General features: G+C 38.3%; 5 protein-coding genes across 5 annotated transcripts in view; all 5 read right to left on the bottom strand.

Annotated features, from left to right (window-relative positions):
• Positions 1–27,789, bottom strand: part of LOC115755168 — a 463,587-nt gene that overhangs the window by 226,684 nt on the left and 209,114 nt on the right. The gene's annotated exons all lie outside the window — the stretch shown is intronic.
• The window catches only part of LOC115755147, a 237,035-nt gene that overhangs the window by 5,931 nt on the left and 203,315 nt on the right, over positions 1–27,789 (bottom strand). The window lies entirely within an intron of this gene.
• Positions 1–27,789, bottom strand: part of LOC115731259 (disease resistance protein RPS2-like) — a 253,309-nt gene that overhangs the window by 114,594 nt on the left and 110,926 nt on the right. The window lies entirely within an intron of this gene.
• Positions 64–14,838, bottom strand: LOC125315294. Its single transcript, XM_048279742.1, has 8 exons — positions 14,712–14,838; positions 14,539–14,603; positions 13,094–13,682; positions 12,922–12,986; positions 4,315–5,019; positions 2,858–3,487; positions 1,941–2,657; positions 64–555 (listed from the first exon to the last, which is right to left on the bottom strand). Exons 1-8 carry the CDS (start codon positions 14,836–14,838, stop codon positions 64–66), a joined length of 3,390 nt encoding a protein of 1,129 aa, XP_048135699.1.
• On the bottom strand, positions 16,309–23,442 carry LOC115733062 (disease resistance protein At4g27190-like). The gene is given in 4 exon segments (XM_048279741.1): positions 16,309–16,575; positions 18,220–18,249; positions 20,469–23,140; positions 23,143–23,442. Coding segments are annotated over 4 exon segments (3,153 nt in total). The 5' UTR covers positions 23,327–23,442.

Raw genomic sequence — 27,789 nt, 5'->3', positions numbered from 1 at the left:
GAGGACATGAGACTAGTGGGTATGTTAAAGAACAAAGTAGAAACCAAGGAAAAGCAGTTGTAATCATACCCCCTCAAACGAAGAGTGTGCTTCTTGGTTTAAAAGATCCCGTTGATCATTTCTCCGAGTCCATTTGTTCATGGATGCTGCAAAAGATAACATGTTCACTTTATCACGGTGAGTCACTCGCAATTCCTCCAAAAATGGCCAATTCAAAGTGGGCAAGTTAGGGCGGAAGGTCTTGAGTCGTGGCATATCATGTAACACCGGAGAGGTTAGCTTCCGAAAAAGAACTTGAGCAATGTTGGAGTGTGGAGTGTCATCTCCATTAGCAACTATTTCCTCGATCCTACAAGACTCCACACGAAGTCGCTTAAGTTGGGTTAGACTTGTAGCCACCCAATGCGGAAAGAGATTTTCAAGGCTCTCGCAGTTTTTGACCTTCACTTCCCAAAGGGAGTCAAAAGTGAGAGTTTCTAGAGGATTGTCAGTCCATATTTTGCATAAATTGTCCATGTGAGAGAGAGCCATCTGCGCAATCCCAGGAAATTGTACCTGCCATATTGAGAAAAAATGACACAATGAATGTGAGTATATTGAGTTATCACCTCAATAAGGGAATTTCCAAAGCTCTCTAGCTCTCACAAATCATGAGAATGCAAGTGCTTCTTAGTGACATAAACAGGGAGGGGCTAATTGATCCTTTCATTTCGGTTGACTGATGACTAAGGCCTAGTATATTATTGCATTGCAAAAAGCATGACATGATGAATGCATATATAATCACTAGTACATTGAGCATCGGCTTTTACGTAGTTTAATTGATACTTAATACCGGCCACCACGCCTTATCCCTTTAACTTTTGGAAATTTGCAACGATGAATATTAAAAATTAAAAAGTAGCTTGCACTGATCCTTATCAAAGTTTAGAGCACTCCAAGGGGAACATGCAATTTGCCAGATTTGTTTGCATTTATCATTATCAAAGTTGGTTGCGCTAATCTTTTGATGATGCAACATTAGATAAGCTAAGAATTTCTTAGATTTATTTACTTCAAGGAATGATTGAAACCGAAGCACAGTTCAAAGCAAGTTTGACACACATGCTTCAATTCGGTTGGTATATATATATACTTCTCTCTTCCTAAAGTCGGCTCCAATGCCACACTGGTGGGTGCAAGTAAACAACGCTCCAACGACAGGTATAAGCTAGTTCTACATTATCTTTTTTATATATTGAAAAAATTAGTTTCCCATCATCATCTTTACTAGATTTAGAAAATCCAGAAAGTATTAGCAAACTTGAATCTGTCTCATTATCTTAGTATCATACGGCTACGGGTGAATCGATGGCTGAGATCAATAAGCCACGGAATGGGAGCACAAATGAGAGTAGAGCAACTTCACTTATAATTAATTTGCAACTCAAGTCCGACACAATTCAATGCGTCTTCTCACGACAGAGATTATTACCTCTATTTACTGTGAGCACCGCTTCTTATTGCGAGCATGGCTTATGAAATTTTTATGGCAAACAAGATAATAAATAACTTCAATTGTTTACTAGTTTTGTCTTTATTATTTATGGAAATTTTTCTACAGAAAGAAAATTAATTCGAAAGAGGCATGGGCAACATAACCACTTGAATAAATGACCTATGTTATGATCTTAGAAAAAGCAAATTGGGTCAATTTACTAGTTCTACATTGAGAAGATTCGGATCCAACCACCGGCAAGAATTGGGTGTAAGAGGAAACCAATTTCTTATCCTTGATTGATGCAGTGTTCAGAGGATTTTTTTTTTTGCCCAAACAAAAAACCGTAATCGAGTGTTACGTTGCTCTGGAACAAAGATTGTTTCATGTGACGAGTGCATTCATTTGACTAGATGATTTATCCGAAAAACAAAAGCATTGGATTCAAAAAAAGAAGACTAACCCGTGGAGTGAAAAGTGAAGGCGTGTTATGGTCAATATCCAATGAAGACTGCCATGTCAAACTTCTCATTTTGGGGGAGTGGGCAATCTTCAGATAATATAATTCGGGACAATCCAGCTTGTGATTCTTTCCCGATAGGAAACTAGTCAAATTGGGCAACCGTTTCGATGTCATTTGCCCGAGCCTCGGGAATGAAATCTTCTCCACTGCGCTTCCCCGCCCTTCTTCCTCTTCGATCACTCCTTCCATCCGATCACACTCCCTTATTTCCACATATTCTAGATTGGCAAGGCACCAAGCCATCGATGGAGTGAAAGCATGTCTTAGGTTGCCGCATTTAGAAAGAGTCGGAGAAGATAGAGAATTGAAGCGCATCATTCCTTGAAGATCTTTGTTCCATAGTTGCCTCAACTTTGGTAGATTGATGAAATTCAAATTCTCTAAGCGAGGTAGCACCCGAATGCTTTCCACCGGCTCAAGCCCTTCGAGATCGAAGATTTCTTCCAAAGACTTGCAATCGTGCACTTGCAAGCTAGTCATTTTCTCCAAAACAAGCATCAATTTGAATGGCATGGCATTAATAAATGATGGACACTTATCCACCACTAGGGCTTGTAATTGCCAAGATGAATTGATGGGATTATGTTCGTTGTGCCACTTCCCAACGAGCTCGGGCAACTCAAACAGCCGCACAAACTTAGCCTTAACAACCGTCGCCTGTCGGAAAATGCATCATTAAACGTAAAATTCTAGTTAGCCAAAAGCATTGCTTCATCGGTGATAAAAAACAACCAATTGCACAGAATTTAGTAGCCGATGCATACCACTTCTTTAAACATATTTTGGATGGTCATGTTGAGGTTTTCCTTCCAAAAATACTGGTACTCTGTTTGTCCATACCGTTCCGTCATATCTACTTTTACTCTATCCAGCTTTGGTGCCTCTATTGGCCCCTCGGAGAAGAACTTCATGATGGGACATCCATTCACAATGACATCTTCCAATAGAGGGAATATTAAAGCGCATCCACCTGAGCTAAAACATTTCAACTCTATCAACCCATCAAGCTCCATACATTTCAAATGATGGAAAGCCACTTTGTGCCCCTCCTTACTTCCCTTGTCACTAACAACTTCTGTTAATATCCTACAATTACTTATCCTCAATTTTGTGAGAGCCACCAAATTTTCAACTATTGTCGGTGTAAACATACTTGATAACCCATCACAATCCGACACATTTAGAGTCTTCAAATGTTTAATTTGTCTTGAAAAGGATAATATTACTTTTTGCTCTTGACTAGGGCCTTCCATGGCTTCCACATTGTTGCTTGGCTCTTCTAGATAAGATTCACGTACGACTAGCTCTTCCAAGTTGGTTAAACTCTCAATAAAACGACTTGTGGATGTTGCGGATTCCCTGGAGAGATGACGAAGCTCAAGAACACTAAGCTTGCAAAAGAATTCCTCATCATGAAAATCCCCATGCCATATCTCCATCCGTTCGCATAAATCCAATTTGACCTCTTGGAGATTGGGGAATGCAGTCTGAGAGAAAAATCAAATCAGAAGTTAAAGCCAGCTAATTTAAAAGAGTACTCATGTATTATGACTTTAGTCGTGAATAATCAACTCTTGGAGACTAGGGAATGCACCCTAAAAAAAAATAGTCAAATCAAAACCTAAAGTCAGCTTAGTTAAAAAAGTATTCATGTATTATGGTATACGTCCAGCATATCGTGCATTTTAGAATATTCAATCTAAAAAAAAAAGAATATCTAATCTCTTGTGACTCAACGGAAAGATATGTGCCCTAATGAAACAAACACTGTTGCTGATATTTTATATTTGACTTGTATCCAAATTTAAACTTAAGTAACTCCTTACATTCATCTTTCTATAGATATATCCATTGTGAAAATAACATTTGCATCAATAACAGCCACAATTGCATGAATTTCAGTTGTTAATATTAATGGCAATGTCCCATCTTTCCGTTTTTACCATAATATCAATATCCGTATAGGGTTCAAATTAGACAACACACTTCATGCCATGGTAAGATCACACCACATGCCACGTGTTTGGAATCTTTGCAGTACTTAAGGGAGAGCTAAATCATCGGAATTGGCCCTTTTTTTTTTTTAAGGGTTCAATGAGTATGCATTTGGTACATCAGACATGGACAAGAATGTTTGGTCAACACTTGAAGAACATATGGTGTTTCAATGTTGTACTATGTCTATGGATTCAAAGAGAGTCGTCCAGTTTACATCCTCGATTTTAGAGTTACTTTTATGAGATTCTTGGCTTTGACGTTAACAGTCACTTCAAATATTCACCATGGAAGCTAAACAAATAATCTTGGGTCGTACCTTTTCTATCGAGAAGAGAGGCTGTTTATGACGTGGCATCTCATTCTCAAATTGGGAAGCAAGTATCTCTACTTTGTTACAGCCATCTACCCTCAAGGTCTTTAATGCCGGCCAATGGGAAGTATGTGCTCTGTCGTAGAGGCACATCAACTCTGTCAGATGCTCAAGCTGGAGGGAGGTTAACTTTGGGAAATCAAACCCGGGAACCGGTACTCCTTCTTCATTCTCGATGAGTTCTGCAATGCCACATTCACGGATCTCCAACTCTTCAAGTTGGGTTAGATCTCTAAATATCAACGCTGGAAACAGAGAGGTGAGGCTATTGCATTCGGAAATGCTAACGTAACGTAGACGCTGGAATTCAACTTGACGGTGAACTTCCTTATCCCACACACACTTTAGCTTTGGTAATCCCGATACCGCCAAATCTCTTAACGGAAGAGCAATGGGATGCCCATCTAGAGGAATTAGTGGCTGAAGTTCGAAAACGACTTCAAGCGAACCACATGCTTTTGCCTTTAAACTTTCCAGGCTCTTGAGCTGTCCCGGAAGGAAAGGAGGAACAATGGTGACAAGCTTGTTGCATCCATCCACGAAAAGTGATTTTAGCTTGGGGAAAGATTCCACAACAGCTTGATTGTCCCATATCATCTCGATGCTATCCATGCCGGTGACATATAATGTCTCCAAGCTAGGCAAAGCAACTTGCCAATATTTGTTCACGAAATTGGTGATTCGGTGAAATAACAAATTCATGAACTTCCAAGACGTAAATACAGATGAGTGTCGAGATGTAAATTGCAGATTCACGAAATTGGTGTCATGTCTTGAAGTTGCACAAAAGGAAAAAAAATAAAATAAAAAAGTTAGCAAAACATCTCCATACTGATGTGGATGACTCTAGGACGAGAAGGGAAGGCTATTTGAATTATTGGAGACAAATAAAAAAGTAGGAATTCCATTCTGATCAGATTCTGTTGATAGCGATCAAAATTGTAACCCGGATATGCTCATATAACAATCATGTAATCGCATTAGTCTAAGAGAAAGCAATTAAAAAAAAAAAGTACTTGGGTCAAAAGAACGAATCTTACTTGCATCATTCCACACTTGAAATAATTAAGTATACTTAAATCGATTGAATTTTCCCTTTATAATTCATTAACCTTTTATCAGGTCTTGGATGAGTCAGATGACTCAACCGAAATGGCTGATCTGCAGAATGTATCTTATTTATTTAACAACAGTTTCATGAGAATGGTCTTGCAGTTCATGTAAAAACTAAAATGAGTGATTTCCTTTTGCTGGTGCAATTAAGAGAGTGTAAAGCTTCCTTCAATCAGGACAAAAAAGTGAGATCTTGTAACTGCAAATGAAGTAAATTAAGAGAGTAAAGCTTCATTCAAACTATTGAACGTTACTTGTCGCTTTCCTCTCTGGTGTTTTTTCAATTGCCTTCAATGTGGATATATATGTGTGCAGGTACAACTAGAGATGTTCAACCATCTTTATGGAAACAATTTCTAGAGAAATTAAAAGTAAGAAATTTGCAACTCAATATTTTTTGAAACTCTCAACACTTATTTTTATATGCTACTCATTCTCTTTTCAATTATTTTAATCGAAGTACCGCCTCAAAAGGGTAATTATTAATTAACGTTAGAACATAGAAGTCACTACATTGACGTGGTAAAAGAACAATGCAGCTGAGGATAGCTTGAGGAAGAATATTAGCAATTAGAAAGAAAAGGTGCAATACAGTAAAAGGCGCGATTTTATCTACTACCGAATGCTTAAAATCAACATTATATCACTCTAAAAGCAATTTAAAAAAGAATTACAAGGGTCAAACGAACGAATCTTACTTGCGTCATTCCACACTTAAAAGAACAACACTTAATTCGATATAGTTTTCCCTTTAAAATTCATTATTCTTTTGTCAGTCCTAGAAAGTCCAATAGTTTGATACCGACGACATATCATACATACACTTGAATTAAATGATTGAAGATTTTCTGAACTCATTATAGAAGATTAAAATTATCTAAGAGAGCCAACGTATTAATCTTGTGGGACGGCCCATTTTCACAGCCTAACAACATTTCAGGTGAATGACCTATATTGCTTTTAGTTTAGTCAGAATGGACCCGCCAGTAAATTACTCTCTTTCATTTTCCAGCGAAATGTTCTTCCACTTCCGCTGGAACCATAATCCTGTGGAAAGCTTTGTTTTCTGTTTTTATTTTTAATTTTTTTTTCAAAGAATAACTAGTCTTTTCCAAATTTTCATTACTATAAGAAAATCCTTAGTCTGCTGCGCCATCACCCATCACTTCCATCCATACAACAAATTTCACTTCTCTGTGTTTCGTTCATTGGAGTATCGTCAACGCCGACAAGATTACGACGAAAAAAGAAAAAAGAAAAAGCAAAAAGGGCAAAGCCCCACCATCAACTTCGGTGATAATCATGTAATTATAAAAGGGCAATCTTGTCTACTCAACTAAAACGCTCCACTCCACTGCAATTTTTTCCCGTATAAATTATAGCCGTGAGCTTTTCTTCTTAACTGGGCAATTGTTTATCATTAGTTTACCAATTCAGTTTAATGTTAGTAAATTACTATTAATGACCAACTTAACAAGTGGAATTTGTTTTGTTTTAAATCCAATGGCCGATGTTGGATAACGGGACTGGTCCCGTAAAATAGCATATAGGGCCATAACATTTATCGATAATAGTGTAACATCATTTTCATTGATAAAAAATAATAATAAAGCATTTTTCACCTCCTTTGCTCCCCTTTTTTAACTTGAATGATTTGTCATCTTCTTTAAATGTCATTATTAAAGCTAGTTAAATAGTTAACTACGTCTCCCCCTACTAGTCTGGAATTTAATATACTATAAATAATCTCTCTCAATTTCTGCCATTAATTGTTGTTGTGATGATATGATAATATTCTATTACATGGTGTTTGTGACACATCTCTAAGTCGGATTTCGAGATGATAAAGGTTAAATATATAAAATGATTAATCATCCATATTATGATTGTTAAGATCAGTTGCATCTCAATTGCCATTTCATATGCTCGAGTCGTGATGGGGAAACATAAACCCAAGGTTGTCCAAGCCCTCAACTTCTAATGTCTCCAAACTTGGAAAGGCAACCTATGGAATTCGTACATGAAATTGGTGATTTAGTTAAATCTCGAATTAATGAAGTTCCAAGATGTAAGCACAGGTGAGGGGAATTATTGAGCTGCACAAAAAGAAAAAAAAGAATAAAATAAATAAAAAAAGGACTAAGAAAATCACCATACTACTGTTGTTTCTAGTTTCTAGTGTGTAATGACTATGAGAAGTACTAGTTCCATTATCATTGAAAGCAAGCTCTCTTTTTGTGGAAGCTCAAAGCACGAAAAGAAGAAAAAGTAGTACTCAGACATAATAGCATGTGGGGGCCCACATTTATATTTCCACGACTCTTTACGGACGAGGAAATGATCATGTTGCGGGAGTATTGGGCCCCACCAATTTAAACAGCATATCAAATGCCCAAAGCCCGTATAAATATATCTCTATCCATGCTGTACGGATACAAATTATCTTTGAAGGCGACCCACAACTGGGAAGGAGAACAGTCGTGGTCAGACACACTATCTTGTGGGGCCCTCAACTTATACTGCAGGAGTCTTGGGCCCCACCATCAATTTTTGCTAGACAAAATGGCCGCATGCTTTCCTTAACTATGTAATTGTTTGTCCTTAGTTTACTAACTTCTTTTTAATGTTAATAAATCACTATCAACAACCAATTTAACAGGATATCAAACACAAATTTTGTGTTTGTAATGGTGCCAAAAGTACGTCCAACTACATCTCTGAGTACATACGATATGAGTCGAGGAAGACCGGAGCCGATACCACTAGGAAGCGAGTGAAAGGCCGCTTTGTGAAGGCTAGTAAGGAAGCTCCTGATGGTTGAACTTACACATGAAAGGACTGGTGCTTTTCCACTTGTCGAAATATATGTAATCCTACTTTAATTAACACTATATGGTTCAAGCGGTATATTTTTTTTTTATCACTTGACATGAGATGAATTTTTGATCAAGCAAATTTCCGCCTACCTAACATAGTTCACTTTTTTTGGCTTCCGTATGTTGTCAAGGGATCACTCTACTTGTGCGATCTCAAAATTCTTGAATGCGTAGATCCATTCTAATGTATAGTGTACTTGTGTGGCATGCACTACCCGACGAGTAGGTTGTTCAATGCAAATAATCGCAATGCGTATTTAATCGAATATTTAACCAAAATAAAGATTGTATGTAAATTTAGTTAGTTCTAATTTTGGCTATGTTTTAGCATCGGTATATTTAATTGATGTAACGATAATCACGTACCTCTTGATTGAAGAGGACACTGGAGCGTAATTGGATGCGGTCCCGACTCCGACCTTCTCGTGAACCTGTCATCGATTTTTTATTGGATGAAAAGAATTGTCAACATTTGTATTCCAAGGATGAATCCATCTATGCAAAGATCTTCGATGATGAATACAAAGGATAAAATCTTACATTTTTCACGAGAGAAGCATGCCGGACTTTCCGGGCATTCTAAGCGTAAATCAATTAACATCGGGAATGCCAAAATTTCCGATACTTCCACTCCCAATCCTTCTTCCCCCATAATAATCGCCTCCATCTTCTCGCAATTGCTTACACTTAGCTCTCTTAGTTGTGCTAGAGATTTAACCATGGAATGGGAAAACATAAACTCGAGATTGTCCAAGCGATCGATTTTTAATGTCTTCAAACTTGGAAAGACAACCTGTGAAATTTGTTCATGGAATTAGTGATTTAGTTGGATCTCAGATTCATAAACTGCCAATATGTAAATATACATGAGTGCCAAGGGCGAGGAGAGTTATTAAGTTGTAAATAAAAGGAGAAAAAATCTCTATATCAATACCGTTTCTAATTTCCCAGAGCATTTCATAGAACAACAATAAGTTTTCTAAAGTCTAAGTCATCTTTGAGAGCGAGCCACAACCGGAAAGGAGAACAGTCAGTACCCACTAGGGCCACTACTCAGACACACTACCTTGTGGGACCCTCAACTTAAATGAGTGATTTCCTTTTGCTGGTGCAATTAAGAGAGAGTGAAGCTTCCTTCGATCAGGAAAAAAAAGTGAGATCTCCTAAGTGCAAATGAAATCAAGTGCGCGAATTGTAAGTGCAAATGTAGTAAATTAAGAGAGAGTAAAGCTTCCTCTGAACTCTTGAACCTTACTGCTCGCTTTCCTCTCATTCGTTTTTTCAATTGCTTTCAATGTGTGTGTATATATCTGTGCAGGTACCATTTCTAGAGAAATTAAAAGTAAGAAATTTGCAACTCATACTCGTTGGAAATTCTCAACACTTATTCTTTTTTCAATTATTTTAAGAAAAGTACGTGCTACTCATTCTCTTTTCAATTATTTTAATCAAAGTACACTTTGTAAGCAATTTAGTTAGTTTTTATTTTGGTTATGCTTTGCCTCGGGTATATTTGATCACCAACCTCTTGACTGAAGAGTGCAGAGCAACGTGATTTGACGCGGTCCGGACTTTGAGTTTCCCGTGAACCCGTGATTGATTTTCCATTGGATGAAAAGAATGTCATCATTTGTATTGCAAATACGAATATATCTACAAGAAGATCTACAATGATGAAAGAATAAATGAATCTTACACTTACTATTAGAGAAACACGTTAGACTTTCCAACCATTCTAAGCATAAATCGGTTAACATAGGGAATGATAGAGTTTCTGATATTTCCATTCCCAATCCTTCTTCTTCCGTAATGATCGCCTCCATCTTCTCGCAATATCCTACATTTAGATCTCTCGGTTGTGCGAGAGATTTAACCATGGATGGGGAAAACATAAACCCGGGATTGCCCAAGCCACTGACTTCTAAAGTCTCCAAACTTGGAAAGGCAACTCGCAGAATTCGTTCATGAAATTGATGATTTAGTTAAATCTCGAATTCATGAACTTCCAAGATGTAAATATAGATGAGTACCAAGAAGTGAGGGGAATTATTGAGTTGCACAAAAAGAAAAAAAATTAATAAAATAAATTAAAAAACGTACTAAGAAAATCACCATACTAAAATGAGTGATTTCCTTTTGCTGGTGCAATTAAAAGAGAGTAAAGCTTTCTTCGATCAGGAAAAAAAAAGGTGAGATCTCCTAAGTGCAAATGAAGTCAAGTGCGCGTCTTGTAAGTGCAAATGAAGTAAATTAAGAGAAAGTAAAGTTTCCTCCGAGCTCTTGAACCTTACTGCTCGCTTTCCTTTCTAGTGTTTTTTAAATTGCTTTCAATGTGTATATATATGTGTGCAAGTACCATTAGAGATGTTCAACCGTCTTTATGGAAACAATTTCTAGAGAAGTTAAAAGTAAGAAATTCGAAACTCATACTTGTTGGAAACTCTCATCGCTTATTCTTATATGGTACTCATTCTCTTCTAAATTATTTTAATCAAAGTACCACCTCAAAAGGGTAATCATTAATTAACGTTCGAACTTAGAAGTCACTGAATTGACGTGGTGAAAGAAAAATGCAGCTGAGGATAGCCTGAGGAAGAATATTAGCAATTAGAAAGAAAATGTGTGATTTCATCTACTACCAAATGCCTAAAAGTGAGGCTAAGAGGAAGTAATTGGAAAAGGGATTGATAGGGTCAAACATACAAATCTTATTTGCATCATTCCACACTCTGAAAGAACTAAATATGCCTAATTCCCTTTAAATTTTCTTTAAGAGTAAGTATAAAACTGCAGCTTGCATGTCTGAGACCAAAACATTTAGGGTTAAGAAAAAACCAATTGTCCCTGTTTACAATGGAAAGTTTTTTTTTTTTTTTTTGTGTGTGTAAAGCGTAACTACCCTTTTCCAAAGGTTCATTTCTATAACTCCAGAAAATCTTTCATCTACAAAGTTTGCTCGCAATCTAAACAGGAAGCTTTACTCTCCTTGGGCCTTCACCAGTCGCTCCCATCCATACAACAGGTTTTAAGGGTGAGTCAAAATTCGCAGCCTATATGTCTGAGACCATCACATTTTTAGGTGAAAAGACCCAATTGTCCCTGCTCTACGATGGAAAGCTTTATTTTCTGTTTTTCCAAAGGTTCATCGCTGTAACTCTAGAAAAATGAATGATTACGCCGCAAAGAGGACAAGTCAAGTACTCAGGCACACTAGCATGTGGGATCCACGACTAAAATTTCCACGGCTCTTTCTTGATAGGGGAGTGGGCTCAGATTCGTTCTTCTGCTGGTGCACCTAGGGCCAGGGGAGAGTAAAGCTTCCTTCGACCAGGAAATTAACAGTAAGAAATTGCAACCCGAATATGTCCGCGGCGACTCTGAATACTTGTGCTTGTGTGCTACTGATTTTCTTGTGAGATATTTCAACCAAAGTAAAGATTGTAAGTAAGTTTAGTTAGTTTTAATTTTGACTATGCTTTAGCTTTTAGTTAATCATGTACCTCTTGGTTGAAAAGCACACTTGGGCGTGATTGGATGCGGTCTAGACTCCGACCTTCTTGTGAACCTATCATCGATTTTTCATTGGATGAAAAGAATTGTCAAAATTTGTATTCCAGGCATGAATCCATCTACGCGAAGATCTTTGATGATGAAAACAAAAGATAAAATCTTACATTTTTCACTAGAGAAGCACGTCAGACTTTTCAACCAATATAAGCATAAATCAGTCAACATAGGGAATTCCAAAGTTTCTGATATTTCCACTCCCAATCCTTCTTCCTCCGTAATGATCGCCTCCATCTTCTCGCAATATCTTACACTTAGCTTTCTCAATTTTGCAAGGGATTTAACCATGGATGGGGAAAACATGAACCCAATGTTGTCCAAGTAATCGACTTCTAATGTCTCCAAACTTGGAAAGGCAACCTCAGGAATTCGTTCATGAAATTGATGATTTAGTTAAATCTCGAATTCATGAACTTCCAAGATGTAAATATAGATGAGTACCGAGGGGTGAGGGGAATTATTGAGTTGCGTAAAAAGCAAAAAAAAAAAAATAAAATGAACAAACGGACTAAGAAAATCAGCATCACCATAGTAATGTCGTTTCTAGTTTCTAGTCTTTCCTTAGGTAAAGAAGTTGCAATGCAGAGCTTAATTTAACTAGTGAGCCAGTTATATTCCATCCACAGAATAAAGGAAGGAAACCCAACGAAATATGTAATGCTTGGCCAGTGTGTGTAATGAGAAGTACTAGTACTCAAGACATTAAGAGCGCGTAGGGCCCACAAATTGTATTTCTATGATTCCTTACCGACGAGGAAACTATATTGCAGGAGTCTTGGGCCCCACCGATTTAAACGGGATATCAAATGCCCAAAGTCCGTACAAGCATATCTATTGCATCTTAATTGCCATTTCACACACCAGACAAAAAAAGAAAAATTTGCCATTTCATACGCTCGAGTCGCGACAGCATCTTGGCATGATGCTTCTAATTATGGGTTGAGCTTTTGCTACGCTTTGTCTCGTGCATCTAGTTTGACACAACGTAATCGCATACCTCTCCACTGAAGAGTGTAGCAAAGTGTGAGTTGACACAGTCCCGACTCCGAGCTTCTTGTGAACCTGTCATTAGTTTTTCATTGGATGAAAAGAATGTCATCATTTGTATTCCGAGGATAAATCTATCTACACAAAAATCTTTAGTGATAAAAAGAAAAAACTGATCTTACACTTTCTGCGAGAGAAGCACTTCAAGCTTTCCAAATGATTTAAGCGTAAATTGGTTAACATTGAGAATGCCGAAGTTTTTGATATTTCCATTCCCAGCCCTTCTTCCTCCGCGATGATCGTCTCCATCTTTTTGCAATTTGATACCGTTAGATCTCTCGGTTGTGCGAGAGATTTCACCATGGATGGAAAAAATATAAACTCGAGGTTGTCATAGCCATCCAACTCAAACTTCTTTAATTTATGGAAACTCACTATTCCACTAGGATTCTTGTTCCATATGCACCTCAAGCTCCCCAACTTATTCAATTCCAAGGTGGTTAACTCTGACAGAGTCTCAACATCTCCATTGGCGCTTGGTCCTTCAAGGTAAAAAATTTCTTGCACCAAACTGCAATCATTGATACTTAAAGTTTGCAACTTGCAGAGCTTTACCAACGATCTGGAGCTGATAACCTTTGAGAGAGAATCGCACCGCACCACTTTGAGAGATCGGAGATTGCTCGACTCTAGTGGAGATTCATTGCTCCATAGCTCATTTAAATTGGGAAGTCGTTCTATTGTCAAGGACTCCAAGAATGGAAATGAAACCTGACGAATGCACCCAGCAACAATAGAATTTACAATTACAACGGACGGGCAGGAAATTTATGTGCTTATAGCAAGTTATCATAATTGGTCACTGAAGAAAATTTACAAGCAAGATACTTTACAACCTTTAGATAATTTTTTCCATCACAAAAATTTATGACAAACAAAAGCTAATTTACAATACAAAATGCAATTATATGACCCCAAAAGACAACTAATGAACTCGACCATCAATTTTCCAGTGATAACGAAAACTAGTCACCCATAAAGCGAACGGAAAATAAAGCTTTCAAGGTAAATTACTTCATGTAAGGTAAGCTCATATAACTCATCTCAATTAATCTTCCTTATTGTCGTAATTTCTTTAAGGATGAGTCTACATATGCAGCCTACATGTATGAGAGTGAGACCATAACATTTTAGGTGAAAAGACCCAATTGTCCCTGCTCTACAATGGAAAGCTTTATTTTCTGTTTTTCCAAAGGATCATTGCTAAAACTCTAGAAAATCCTTTACCCATCCATCGCTCCCATCCATACAACAAGTTTTGACTTTTTTGTGTTTCGTTCATTGGACTATTGTCATCCCCAACAAGCATGTGGGACCCACGACCAAAATTTCCACGGCTCTTTGCTGACGGGGAGCGGGCTCAGATTCCTTCTGCTGGTGCACCTAGGGGAGAGTAAAGCTTCCTTGGACTAGGAAATTAACGGTACGAAATTCCAACTCATATATGTCGGCAGCTCTTGTGAGATATTTCAATCAAAGTAAAGGTTGGAAGTAAATTTAGTTAGTTTTAATTTTGACTATGCTTTAGCTTCTGGTATATTTAAGAGATGTAACGTTAATCACTTACCTCTCGATTGAAGAGGGCACTGGAGCGTGATTGGATGCGGTCCCGACTTCGATCTTCTAGTGAACCTATTATCAATTTTTCATTGGATGAAAAGAATTGTGAACATTTGTATTCCGGAGATAAATCCATCTACGCGAAGATCTTCGATGATGAAAACAAAAGATAAATCTTACCTTTTTCGCTAGAGAAGGACGTCAAACCTCCCAAATCGCTTAAGCACAAATCGCTTAACATTGGAAATGACAGAGTTTTTGATATTTCCACTCCCAATCCTTCTTCCTCCGTAATGATTGCCTCCATCTTCTTGCAACCGCCTACCGTTAGATTTCTCGGTTTTGCAAGGGATTTAACCATGGATGGGGAAAACATAAACCCGGGATTGCCCAAGCCATTGACTTCTAATGTCTCCAAACTTGGAAAGGCAACTCATGGAATTCATTCATGAAATTGGTGATTTAGTTAAATCTCGAATTCATGAACTTCCAAGATGTAAATATAGATGAGTACCAAGGAGTGAAGAGAATTATTGAGCTGCACAAAAAGAAAAAATAAATTAAAAAATTAAAAAAAAAAATACTAAGAAAATCACCATACTAATGTGGTTTATAGTTTCCAGTCTTTCCCATAGTAAAGAAGTTGCAATGCAGAGCTTAATTCGATTAGTGAGCCAGTTGTATTCCATCCATAGAATAAAGGAAGGAAACCCAACGAAATATGCAACGCTTGGCCAGTGTGTGTAATGAGAAGTACTAGTACTCAAGACATTAAGAGCGCGTAGGGCCCACAAATTGTATTTCCATGATTCCTTACCGACGAGGAAACTATATTGTAGGAGTCTTGGGCCCCACCGATTTAAACGGGATATCAAATGCCCAAAGTCCATACAAGCATATCTATCCATACTACTCGCATGCATGAGCACGCACGAAATTTTGTGCTCTTACAATTATGGGCCCTAAGCAATGAATATGCGCTTATTTAAGCACAACACAAAAAAAAAATGTGCATCAATTAGGTTAGCATATTATAAAAGGGCAATCTTGTCTACTCAACTAAAACGCTCCACTCCACTGCAATTTTTTCCTGTGTAAACTATAGCCGTGAACTTTTCTTCTTAACTGGGCAATTGTTTATCATTAGTTTACCAATTCAGTTTAATGTTAGTAATTTACTATTAATGACCAACTTAACATGTGGAATTTGCTTTGTTTTAAAGGATCTCTTATTAAATGTCACCACTAAAGCTAGTTAAACAGTTAACTACATCTCCACCTACTAGTCTGGAATTTAGTATACTATAAATAATCGCCCTCGGTTTCTGCCATTAATTGTTGTTGTCATGATCTAATTTATCAATTTTGTACTCAAAATATTTACTATTTCATAGTGCTTGTGACACTTCTCTAAGTCGGATTTCGATGTGATAAAGGATAAATATATAAAATGATTAATTATCCATATTATGAATGTTAAGGTCTATTGCATCTCAATTCCTATTTCATACACCAGACAAAAAAAGATAAATTTGCCATTTCATACGCTCGAGTCACGACAGCATCTTGGCATGATGCTTCTAACTATGGGTTGAGCTTTTGCTATGCTTTGTCTCGTGCATCTAATTTGATGTAAAGTAATCACATACCTCTCCACCGAAGAGTGCAGCAAAGTATGAGTTGACACAATCCTGACTTTGAGCTTCTCGTGAACCCGTCATTGGTTTGTCATTGGATGAAAAGAATGTCATCATTTGTATTCCGAGGATAAATCTATCTACACGAAAATCTTTAGTAATAAAAAGAAAAAACTGATCTTACACTTTCTGCAAGTGAAGCACTTCAAGCTTTCCAAACAATCTAAGCGTAAATTGGTTAACATTGAGAATGCCGAAGTTTTTGATATTTCCATTCCCAGCCCTTCTTCCTCCGCAATGATTGTCTCCATCTTCTTGCAATTTGATACCGTTAGATCTCTCGGTTGTGTGAGAGATTTCACCATGGATGGAAAAAATATAAACTCGAGGTTGTCACAGCCATCCAACTTAAACTCCTTTAATTTATGGAGACTCACTATTCCACTAGGATTCTCCTTCCATATGCGCCTCAAGCTCCCCAACTTTTTGAATTTCAAGGTGGTTAACTCTGACAGAGGCTCAACATCTCCATTGGCGCTTGGTCCTTCGAGGTGAAAAATTTCTTGCACCGAACTGCAACCTTTGATACTTAAAGTTTGCAACTTGTGGAGCTTTACCAACGATGTAGAGCTGATAACCATTGAGAGAGATTTGCATCGCACCACTTTGAGAGATTTGAGATTGCTCGACTCTACTGGAGATTCATCGCTCCATATCTCTTTTAAATTGGGAAGATCTTCTATTGTCAAGGAGTCCAAGAATGGAAAGGAAACCTGACGAATGGACCCATCAACAATAGAATTTACAATTACAAAGGACAGGCAGGAAATTTATGTGCCTATAGCAAGTTATCATACTTGGTCACCGAAGAAAATTTACAGGAAAGATACTTTACAACATTTAGATAATTTTTTCCATCACAAAAATTTATGATAAACAAAAGCTAATTTACAACACAAAATGCAATTATATGACCCCAGAAGACAACTAATGAACTTGACCATCAATTTTCCAGTGACAACGAAAACTAGTCACCCATAAAGCGAAAGGAAAATAAAGCTTTCAAGGTAAATTACTTCCCGTAAGGTAAGCTCATATAACCCATCTCAATTAATCTTCCTCGTTGTCGAAATTTCTTTAAAGATGAGTCTACGTACGCAGCCTACATGTATGAGACCATAAGATGTTAGGTGAAAAGACCCAATTGTCCCTGATCTACAACGGAAAGCTTTATTATCTGTTTTTCCAAAGGTTCATTGCTAAAACTCTAGAAAATCCTTCGCCCATCCATTGCTCCCATCCATACAACAAGTTTTTGACTTTTATTTTTTTTGTGTTTCGTTCATTGGACTATTGTCATCCCCAACAAGCATGTGGGACCCACGACTAAAATTTCCACGGCTCTTTCCTGACGGGGAGCGGGCTCAAATTCGTTCTTCTGCTGGTGCATCTAGGGCCAGGGGAGAGTAAAGCTTCCTTCGACTAGGAAATTAACGGTAAGAAATTGCAACCCGCACATGTCTGCGGCAACTCTGAATACTTGTGCTTGTGTGCTACTAATTTTCTTGTGAGATATTTCAACCAAAGTAAAGATTGTAAGTAAATTTAGTTAGTTTTAATTTTGGCTATGCTTTAGCTTCTAGTTAATCACGTACCTCTCGGTTGAAAAGCACACTGGAGCATGATTGGATGCGGTCCAGACTCCGACCTTCTTGTGAACCTGTCATCGATTTTTTATTGGATGAAATGAATTGTTAAAATTTGTATTCCGGAGATGAATCCATCTACCCGAAGATCTTCGATGATGAAAACAAAAGATAAATCTTACCTTTTTTGCTAGAGAAGGACGTTAAACCTCCCAAATTAGTTAAGCGCAAATCGCTTAACATTGGAAATGACAGAGTATCCGATATTTCCACTCCCAATCCTTCTTCCTCCGTAATGATTACCTCCATCTTCTTACAATCGCTTACCGTTAGATTTCGCGGTTTTGCAAGGGATTTAACCATGGATGGGGAAAACAAAAACCCGAAATTGCCCAAGCCACCGACTTCTAATGTCTCCAAACTTGGAAAGGCAACCTGTGGAATGGATATCTTGTTCAACCGAGAGGTACGTGATTAACGGTAAGAAATTGCAACCGAGAGGTACGTGATAACGAAAACAAGTCACCCATAAAGCTTAAGGAAAATAAAGCTTTCAAGGTAAATTACTTCAAGGAAAATAAAGCTTTCAAGGTAAATTACTTCCTGTAAGGTAAGCTCATATAACTCATCTCAATTAATCTTCCTCGTTGTCGTAATTTCTTTAAGGATGAGTCTACATACGCAGCCTACATGTATGAGACCATAAGATTTTAGGTGAAAAGACCCAATTGTCCCTGCTCTACAATGGAAAGCTTTATTTTCTGTTTTTCCAAAGGTTCATTGCTAAAACTCTAGAAAATCCTTCGCCCATCCATTGCTCCCATCCATACAAGTAGTTTTTGACTTTTATTTTTTTTGTGTTTCGTTCATTGGACTATTGTCATCCCCAACAAGAATGTGGGACCCACGACTAAAATTTCCACGGCTCTTTCCTGATGGGGAGCGGGCTCAAATTCGTTCTTCTGCTGGTGCATCTAGGGCCAGGGGAGAGTAAAGCTTCCTTCGACCAGAAAATTAACGGTAAGAAATTGCAACCCGCACATGTCTGCGGCAACTCTGAATACTTGTGCTTTTGTGCTACTAATTTTCTTGTGAGATATTTCAACCAAAGTAAAGATTGTAAGTAAATTTAGTTAGTTTTAATTTTGGCTATGCTTTAGCTTCTAGTTAATCACGTACCTCTTGGTTGAAAAGCACACTGGAGCATGATTGGATGTGGTCCAGACGCCGACCCTCTTGTGAACCTGTCATCGATTTTTTATTGGATGAAATGAATTGTTAAAATTTGTATTCTGGAGATGAATCCATCTACCCGAAGATCTTCGATGATGAAAACAAAAGATAAATCTTACATTTTTCGCGAAAGAAGGACGTCAAACTTCCCAAATATGCTAAGGATAAATCGGTTAACATCGGGAATGATAGAGTTTCTGATATTTCCACTCCCAATCCTTCTTCCTCCGTAAGGATCGCCTCCATCTTCTTGCAATTTGATACCGTTAGATCTCTCAGTTTTGCAAGAGATTTCACCATGGATGGGGAAAGCATAAACCCGGGATTGCCCAAGCCATCAACTTCTAATGTCTCCAAACTTGGAAAGGCAACTCATGGAATTCGTTCATGAAATTGATGATTTAGTTAAATCTCGAATTCATGAACTTCCAAGATGTAAATAGAGATGAGTACCAAGGGGTGAGAGAAATTATTGAGTTGCACAAAATGAAAAAAAAAAAAAGAATAAAATGAACAAACGGACTAAGAAAATCAGCATCCCCATACTAATGTCGTTTCTAGTTTCTAGTCTTTCCTTAGGTAAAAAAGTTGCAATGCAGAGCTTAATTTGACTAGTGAGCCAGTTTTATTCCATCCGCAGAATAAAGGAAGGAAACCAACGAAATATGCAATGCTTGGCCAGTGTGTCTAATGAGATGTACTAGTTAATAGTTCCATTATCATATAAAGCAAGCTCTCTCTCTCTCTCCGTGGAAGCTCAAAGCATGAAAAGAAGATTTAAGAAGTACTCAGGCATAATAGCATGTGGGGTCCACAATTTATATTTCGAGGACGAGGAAAACTATCATGTTGCTGGAGTATTGGGCCCCACCAATTTAAACAGGATATCAAATGCCAAAAGTCCGTACAAATACATCTCTATCCATGCTGTAGGCGTGCATAAGCATGCACGAAATTCTGTGCTTGTACAATTATGGGGCCTATGCAATGACTAAGTGCTTATTTAAACACAATACACATAAAATAAAAAAAAAACGTGCATTAATGGAATCCATTTCGAAGGAGTATAAATAACTTTACTTACGAAATTAATTTAATGCTAAAAACGTTCCCTTCAATTTTGCTTTGTGAAACCCAAGTAATATCAATACGCTTGCAGCATGTAAATTTAAAATAACTCGCAACCTCTCACAAACTAAATTTACATGGATTTCATTCAATTAGTTGAATTTCTACTCAATTAGGAGAAACGGAAGATTTTGTTTTATCTAATTGCAAGGAAGGCATGAACGGACAAGGCAATTATGAAGAAAATAAACTGAAACTAACAAAATAAATAGGCATCATAATATGTGCTGCATCTAATTAGCAAAGGGAGGAAAAGGTAATTAATAATTAATCTTCTTTTAAAAGAAAGTTACCTGTCGTCCATTGAAGAATGCAATTTGAGTGCCAACTTGGTCGTTTGATGTACTACTCGAAGGAGACGAACCGCCAGTGATAAAATTCTGGATATTTGGCAAGTCACGCAATTTCAATACGCGCAATTTAGGCAACTCAAATTTTCCACGATCATCATCAACGTCTACAATCCCTCGCATTAACTTGCAATCGACAACTTCTATCTTTTCTAGATGTGGAAGTTGTCTCACCACTGAACAAGGAAATAGAACTTCCATCTTGTCGCAACCTTCAACTCGTACTTCTTTTAATGCACAGAAGGACTCGGGAGAGATATGGTTGTGGCATATCTTCACCAAATTGATGAGACACTTGAGAAGTAATGACTCCAACGCCTTAAAAGTGGGAAGGGAAGAGCAGTCGAGGATGTAATGGAGGGAAGAACTATCCTCGACCTCTAGATGCTTTAATTGTGAAAAACCTTCTTGGGATAACCGGCAGACGCTTTGCTCAATTCCGTTCAAATCTTTCAAAAACAGATCGTCGGTTTTGCATAAGACACTTTGTATGCATTTTTCACGAAGAATATCGCTTTTTGAATTCAACTCCAGCTCCAATGTCCTCAATCCTTCGTACTCGCTCCAGCGCCACATATTTCCTATTGAGATTCTGTATTTGGTTAATTTCTCAATATCTAGGTCCTTTGGGAGCACACTCGGATCGGAAATGGATACATGCAGAGCGCGGAGATTCTTCATGTTATTCAACTCAATAAGACTGGCATTAGTTGCTGGAGTTTGCTCCACGGCATTCCACTGATCAAAGCTACGCTCCATGTACAACTCCTCCAATTTGGTCAACCTTCCAAGTACATCCGGTTCAATTATCTTAAGTCGATAACAATGGCTCAAATCTAATAACCTCAGCTCTACCAGTTGCCCAATTTCTTTCGGCAACCGCTGAATTTTGGAACCTCTAAGGCTGAGAATTTCTAACCCTTTAAGCTCGGCAAGAATGGCCACGTCTTCTAACGAACAATTATCCATACATAGAGTGCGTAAGTTCTCCAGGAATTGAAACGGCGAAGGCAAACGACTGAGACATATCCCAGTGAAATTTAAGACCTTGAGTTTTCTCATAAAGTTGAAACATGAATCTGGGACCTCTAAGGATTTATCGTTTGCGAACAGTAAAAAGATGCGCAATTCCGGACAAACTAATTTTTGGGGAAGCTTTTTCATGTCAACGTAGGGAAAGCATATCGCCTCGCAACTTTGGAGCTTGTCCTGGGACAACTTGGCAACAGACTTGTCTTTCAGCACAAGAAGAGGGCGATCTTTTGAAATGATCGAGGCAACAAACTCACGGACCAAGTCATGTATCTTGAAACCATCACCTTCTTCGCCGCGTAACAATAGGGAGGAGTCTTGAAGATCTTCGATCAGTAAGCTCAACATATTTCTAGCATCTTCCATGCTACTATCTTCTCCGAGTAACCCCAAACCAAAGCCGTACCTCACCAAATTTTCAAGAGAGGGCTTAGAGACACCATAAACAGCAATGAGTTGTAACAATGACTTCGCCTCCTTGCGTTTTATACGTTCATAACTAATTTGCAGAGTCTTGTTTATCAACTCACCTGTCTCACCGGTATCTTTGCTCCAGATTTGTGTCAAAGCACACTTACATGCAGAGTAAGTAGTGTCTATAAAAAGCTTTGATATTGCAACAATTAGGAAAGGCAAGCCTGCACAGATGCCGAGTGCTTCCTCCACCAAGGGTTCCCACCCAACTTCAACTTTGCCTCCCACCATCTTCTCAAACAATCTCTTTGCCTCTACGTTTTCCAGCTCACCAAGGAGGAAGGCGCTGTCACAGCGCATTTCCCTTCGCAAAACACGTTGCTCTCTCGCCGTCAACAACAACTTGCATCCTGTAGCTTTGTTGTCGGGTCCGCAAGGAATGCCGACTGATTTCAAGTCGAGCTGTTCCCAGAGGTTGTCCAGTATTATGAGCACCTTCTTTTTCTCCCCCTCCTCGTTTTCCAACCTCTGTTGCAGAAGTTCCGCTCGCGCCGTGGGACACTCTTCGGCCTTCATGTCAGTAAGGTCCAAAGCGCGCGCAATCTCTCCTTGAATCCTCTTGATGTCTGTATTTTCCGACACGTCGGCCCTAGCCACCCAATCAAAAGAGTTCTCTCTCCTTATTCTTTTTTCGATATCCACCAAAAGGGTGGACTTGCCGACCCCGCCCATCCCGTAAATCCCAACCACACTGTTGCTGTTATTGGCAAGAGCGTCCATGACTTTCTGTATCATCAAAGCTCTAGATTCGAAGACGCCATCCTCCCTAGGAGTAATCGAAGTCGAGGCAGAAGAAACAGAGGCCGTCCCGGTGGGCGGCTGGACTCTCCTGGCCGGATTCGGAACAGTGACTTCCCCTGGAGCAGGAACCCAGGAGATGTCGTCCAATTCCTTGAATCGATCATTGCATTGTTGAGCGAGCTCCCCAATGACCTTGATCTGGGCCTTGGCCTTGGTGCTGAACTGATAGCGACATTTGGGGTCGGGAAGTCTCCCGTAGCAGCAAGTCTTGGTCGCCTCATCGAAGGCGTCCAACAGGCCTTGCGCGTCCCTGGAGTTCCTCTTGGCATCATCCTCCCACCTCGTGAAGCGAGGGTACAAGGCCCGACATTGTTTCTAGCCCTTTCGGCAAGACGGCCGACCCTCTCCACCTGCTCATCGAGCTTCCCGACCTCCTGCCGAAGATTGTCGGCGTAGCTCTTGGAGGACATGACGTATCCGAATCCACGCTTGATGGGATCAAACCCCATCTTCAAGACATCCCATACAATAGCAATGGCAGCATCCATCGACATTTTTCTTTGATTTTTTGTACGAGAAACAACGAGCGCAAAAACAGAGAGAGAGAGAGAGAGATGAAAAGGAGCAAAAGATAATGAAGAAGAAGAATAAGTAGCCGAGAAGCCGAAGAGGAAGAAGAACGGATGTGCGGAGGAGAAGAGCGAAACAGAGCAAGAGCGATGAGAGAATTGAGTGCAAATGAGGAGAAGAGCGAAACAGAGCAAGAACGGTGGGAGACAGATGAAGATGAAGATGAAGGAAGAAGGGGAGCGATGGAGACAAATCATATTTAAGAGAAAAAAGAAAGGCCTGTAATCTAACCTTAGTTTAAGCTCTTAACTATACATCAGTTAATTACTTTGTTTGCTGCATGGTAGAACACTGCTCCAACTCCAAACTGAACCACAAAAAAAAAAAAAATGAAAAGAAGTTATTTTTTATATTGAGTACTTTTTTCATCAGTTCAACATCAACAAAAGTCTATCAACTGAATCGAATAAAGGTTTAACCAAAATAAAAGCCAAAAATTAAGACGTTTAAAACATATTAACTGAGCATAAATACACATTTTGGGCTGTTGCCATTGTCAAATCAATGAAGGTAGATGTGTTTGTACTCCAATTCTTGGCAATTAAAATTCAAAGGAAGATCTTCGAATAGCTCAAACAGCAACATGTGAAACAAAGCTATTCCAAACACTTCAATCAGATGTGTGCACCTCAAATGATACGAAATAAGTATTTTACAAGTGTCATAACTTTTGTACGGCGCTCACTTGAGAGTCATAATTTTTTTTTCTCACTTGAGTGCCACACTGAAAAAAAATCGTTCACTTAAGTACCACTTCCTGCAAAAATCGTTCAATTGAGTGTCACTTCCTGTAAACCGTCTCACATGGATTTTATTATTATTATTTTACTTATTTTTTGTGTCACGTGGATTTTTTTTAAAAAAAATTAATATTTTCTGGATTTTTTTGCCTTTGTTTAACCCGTGAACTCTTTCTTGGACCCACTCGACATTTTGCCCTTCTCTCTCTAAACTCACTCCTTAACCGTCGGATCCTCTCAACCCCAATTTTCGTTACGCATCCAACGGTCTCTGGCCCTTCATCTTCATCTCCTCCGACGGCCACACACAGATCCCCCATTAAATCAAACCTAGAACATTCGCCGTCTCTGGTCTTCCATCTCTTCGATCATTTTGCTCTTCCACGATCACAAGGCAACGATTTCGACCTGTATAAATTACATATTCGCACACGTTCCGCGCGAAGGAATCTGAAGACATGTGAGGATGGGGGTGGATTACTACAACATACTGAAGGTGAACGGGAACGCGAGCGACGATGATCTGAAGAAAGCCTACAAGAGGCTGGCGATGATATGGCACCTGGACAAGAATCCCGAGGCCGCGAAGACCGTCACGAGGTCCAGGCGAGGGCCCCCCGGCCAGTGGCCGGCGAGGTTGCAAGGGTCGCCCAGATCTAGCGAGGGCCTTCGCGCCGTCGCCCGCGGCCTCGCCGGCCCAGGACGAGCCGACCATGGCCCCTGGGCCGCCCGGTGTTCGCCGGCGACCTCGCCGGCCAAGGGGAAACTTGAATTTGCCTTTTTTTTTTAATATTAAATAATTAAAGAACCCAAAAAAATAAAAAAAATTATGAAAAATTTCCACGTGCACGTTAAAATATTTTAAAAAAATCATTTTCAATTTTTAAAAGTTATAATACTTAAATAAACTAAAAAAATAATTATAATATTCAAATAAACATCATACACAATTCATGATTTTTAGCAATTTGTTATACTTTGATCAGTCACCGTCAGTGATGTCCAAGTCTCCAGGTCTTTCCTTGTACTGCTCATGGAAAACCATCTAAATATTCGAAAAGACTGCTTTAACCAGGGACGTTGTGGGAGAGGGAGATAATGAGAAAGAGAAAGAGAGGGTAATCGGGGTTAGTCGTGGGAGGCTGGGAGCTTATACATGGGATAATCATTTTGTTTATATATTTTTATTTTTTATTTTATTTTTAAGAATAGATTTGAAACAGAAATTAATTTGATAATGTGATTTTATTTTTTGAATAAATTTTTAACTCAGAAATAGGTTTTGGATATACATAACAAGTAAAAATTATCTACTTTTCCATTTTTGTAACAAAAATAAAAACCAAAACTCTTCTTATCATTCATACCCGTCTGCCAATCACTATTCGCCAGTCGCCATGCATCAGTCCCTGGTCGCCATCCATCGATCTCCAGTCACTGGTCATCAATCACCGTGGTAATTTTATGCTCTTATTAAATAAATATTTATTTTTAAAATAAAAATTTTGTATGGTTGTTAAATACGTTTTTTTTTTATTAAAAGTTGTTTTAGGAAGCGAACGGCGATCATTCATGGTAACACGACAGGTCCCCCTTCTAGAAATGAATGGCTTTTCTGCATTTTACTACTGCTGCTTTACTTGACTAGACACCATCACCAGTGTCCATCTCCACGTCTTTTCGTTCTTCACTACTGGACAAGCATCTGAGCATACTTAAGATTGCTGTAGTTAGGGTAATTGTGACTGACAGAGAGAGATTAAATGAGAATATTTGGGGGAGCAGTGATGGCACTTGAAGCAACAACTTCCTCTTGGCATCCTCTTTGAGAATTAAAGAGCCAGGTATCTTGATGATTTGCCAACGTAAAGATTATATAATGAACGTCGATTTTTGATAGTGTTCTCCTTATTGGTACATTAGACTTTGGTTAACTTAGACCTTTACATCTCACTAATATTAATCATTAATTGAGAATGAATCTTGACTTTTCACTTATTATCTTCTCTAAATTTGTTGATAGAAAACCCTTCAAGTTGAGGAGTTCTTTTAAATGGAAAAAGGAAAAAAAAAACTCAGTTCATAGAATAAAATTGAAGTTGTGTAATCTTTATACGGACCATAATTATTAGATTAGAATGGAAAATAACGATCATAAAATTGCCATATGATGACATGATTTGAATTTGGTTATTGTCTCTCCGATCTTGCTCTTTTAAAAACTACCTATTGATATGAGTTTAATGTAAAATTTTCCTGTTGTTCTCAAACGTCGGCAAATTTCTTTGATTTTTCTTTTGACAAAGAAAAAGCCGAGTCTCCCACCAATATTGCAGATTGGACGGCTTTTTTTCCAATTTAACTCGGCCACTGGGCCGCCGAGCAGTAAGGCGATGGGGCCCACACGGCTACTCGGCGGTCGGCCTGCCGAGCAACAGGCGGCCACTATTTTTTTTCCTTTTTTAAGTGTTTTAATTATTTATATTTATAATATTTAGTTTATTTCGTATTTTTTTAACATGTTATATTTATTTTGTTCATAATTTTTTTTGTGAAGCTCATGTTTATATCATAATTAGTAATAATTAATAGAAAAAATTATTAAGATCTATAATTCATAAATAATGTTGTAATTATGTAATTAATTGAAAATATTCATAAAAAAAATTGGTAAGATATATGTTGGAAAAACAAATCCGAAAATGAACACGTAACACAAGGATTTATGTGGTTCAATCAAGGTGATCTACGTCTACGGACGAGGCAAAACGAAATTGCACTATGATCAAGGAGAGTAGAGATTACGTAAGTCGATTTTAGATCGAAAAAAAGTACACGGCTCACTCGTCTCTCACATAAGGAAAATCTTCAATAGCAAACGAAAAGAAACTCTAGCCGTAGTATAAAAAATAGGGTGCAAAAAAAATTTTCTCGGGGGCATTGCCCCCGAACCCCCACACAAATCTGTTCACACCCAAAGGAGATTTGTTCGCTTGCTTCAAGTTAAGCCTATCGGCCCAATTCTCCGCATGATGAACTAAATCTCAATTTTTCCTCCATTTTTTGGGCTGCACAAAAATATGTCGAGTCAGATGATAAACCGGATCGGGTACATAAAATTGAAGACATATTTAACCATATATGAAATTAATTGAAAATATTCATAATATAAAATTGGTAAAATATTCATATAAATAAATTGTAATTATGCAATTCAGTCGGCTAAAAAGATTGAAAGAAGAGGAAAGAGGGAAAGGAGGGTTCATTTGATATCAAGAAGTAGCATCGAAGGGAGAAAAATGCAAAATTGACAAGGAAAACGGCCGTTTTCCCACACAAAAAGAAAAGCCAGGCTTTTTCCTAAAAAAACGCCGTTTTTCTTGTAATTATGTAATTAATTTAAAATATTCATAAAATGAAATTAGTAAGATATATGAAAAAAAAATGAGATTTTCATAATATATTCATCTATTGGACGGACATAAATCCAATCGAAAGGTGAAATGGTGATGTGTCAAAAACCGGTGGATCGGGTCGACGATATCAGATCGGGCTCAAATTCGGTCGACTCAAGGGAAATGGCGTCTTAATCAATATACACTGCCGTTGGCGATGATGAACGATGGATTTTTGTGATTGGGGATTAT

The sequence above is a fragment of the Rhodamnia argentea genome, chromosome 5, assembly GCF_020921035.1.
Source record: "Rhodamnia argentea isolate NSW1041297 chromosome 5, ASM2092103v1, whole genome shotgun sequence".
NCBI classification, from domain to species: Eukaryota; Viridiplantae; Streptophyta; class Magnoliopsida; order Myrtales; family Myrtaceae; genus Rhodamnia; species Rhodamnia argentea.
Note: the sequence above shows the minus strand (reverse complement) of the source record. Positions and strands in the feature narration are given on the sequence as shown.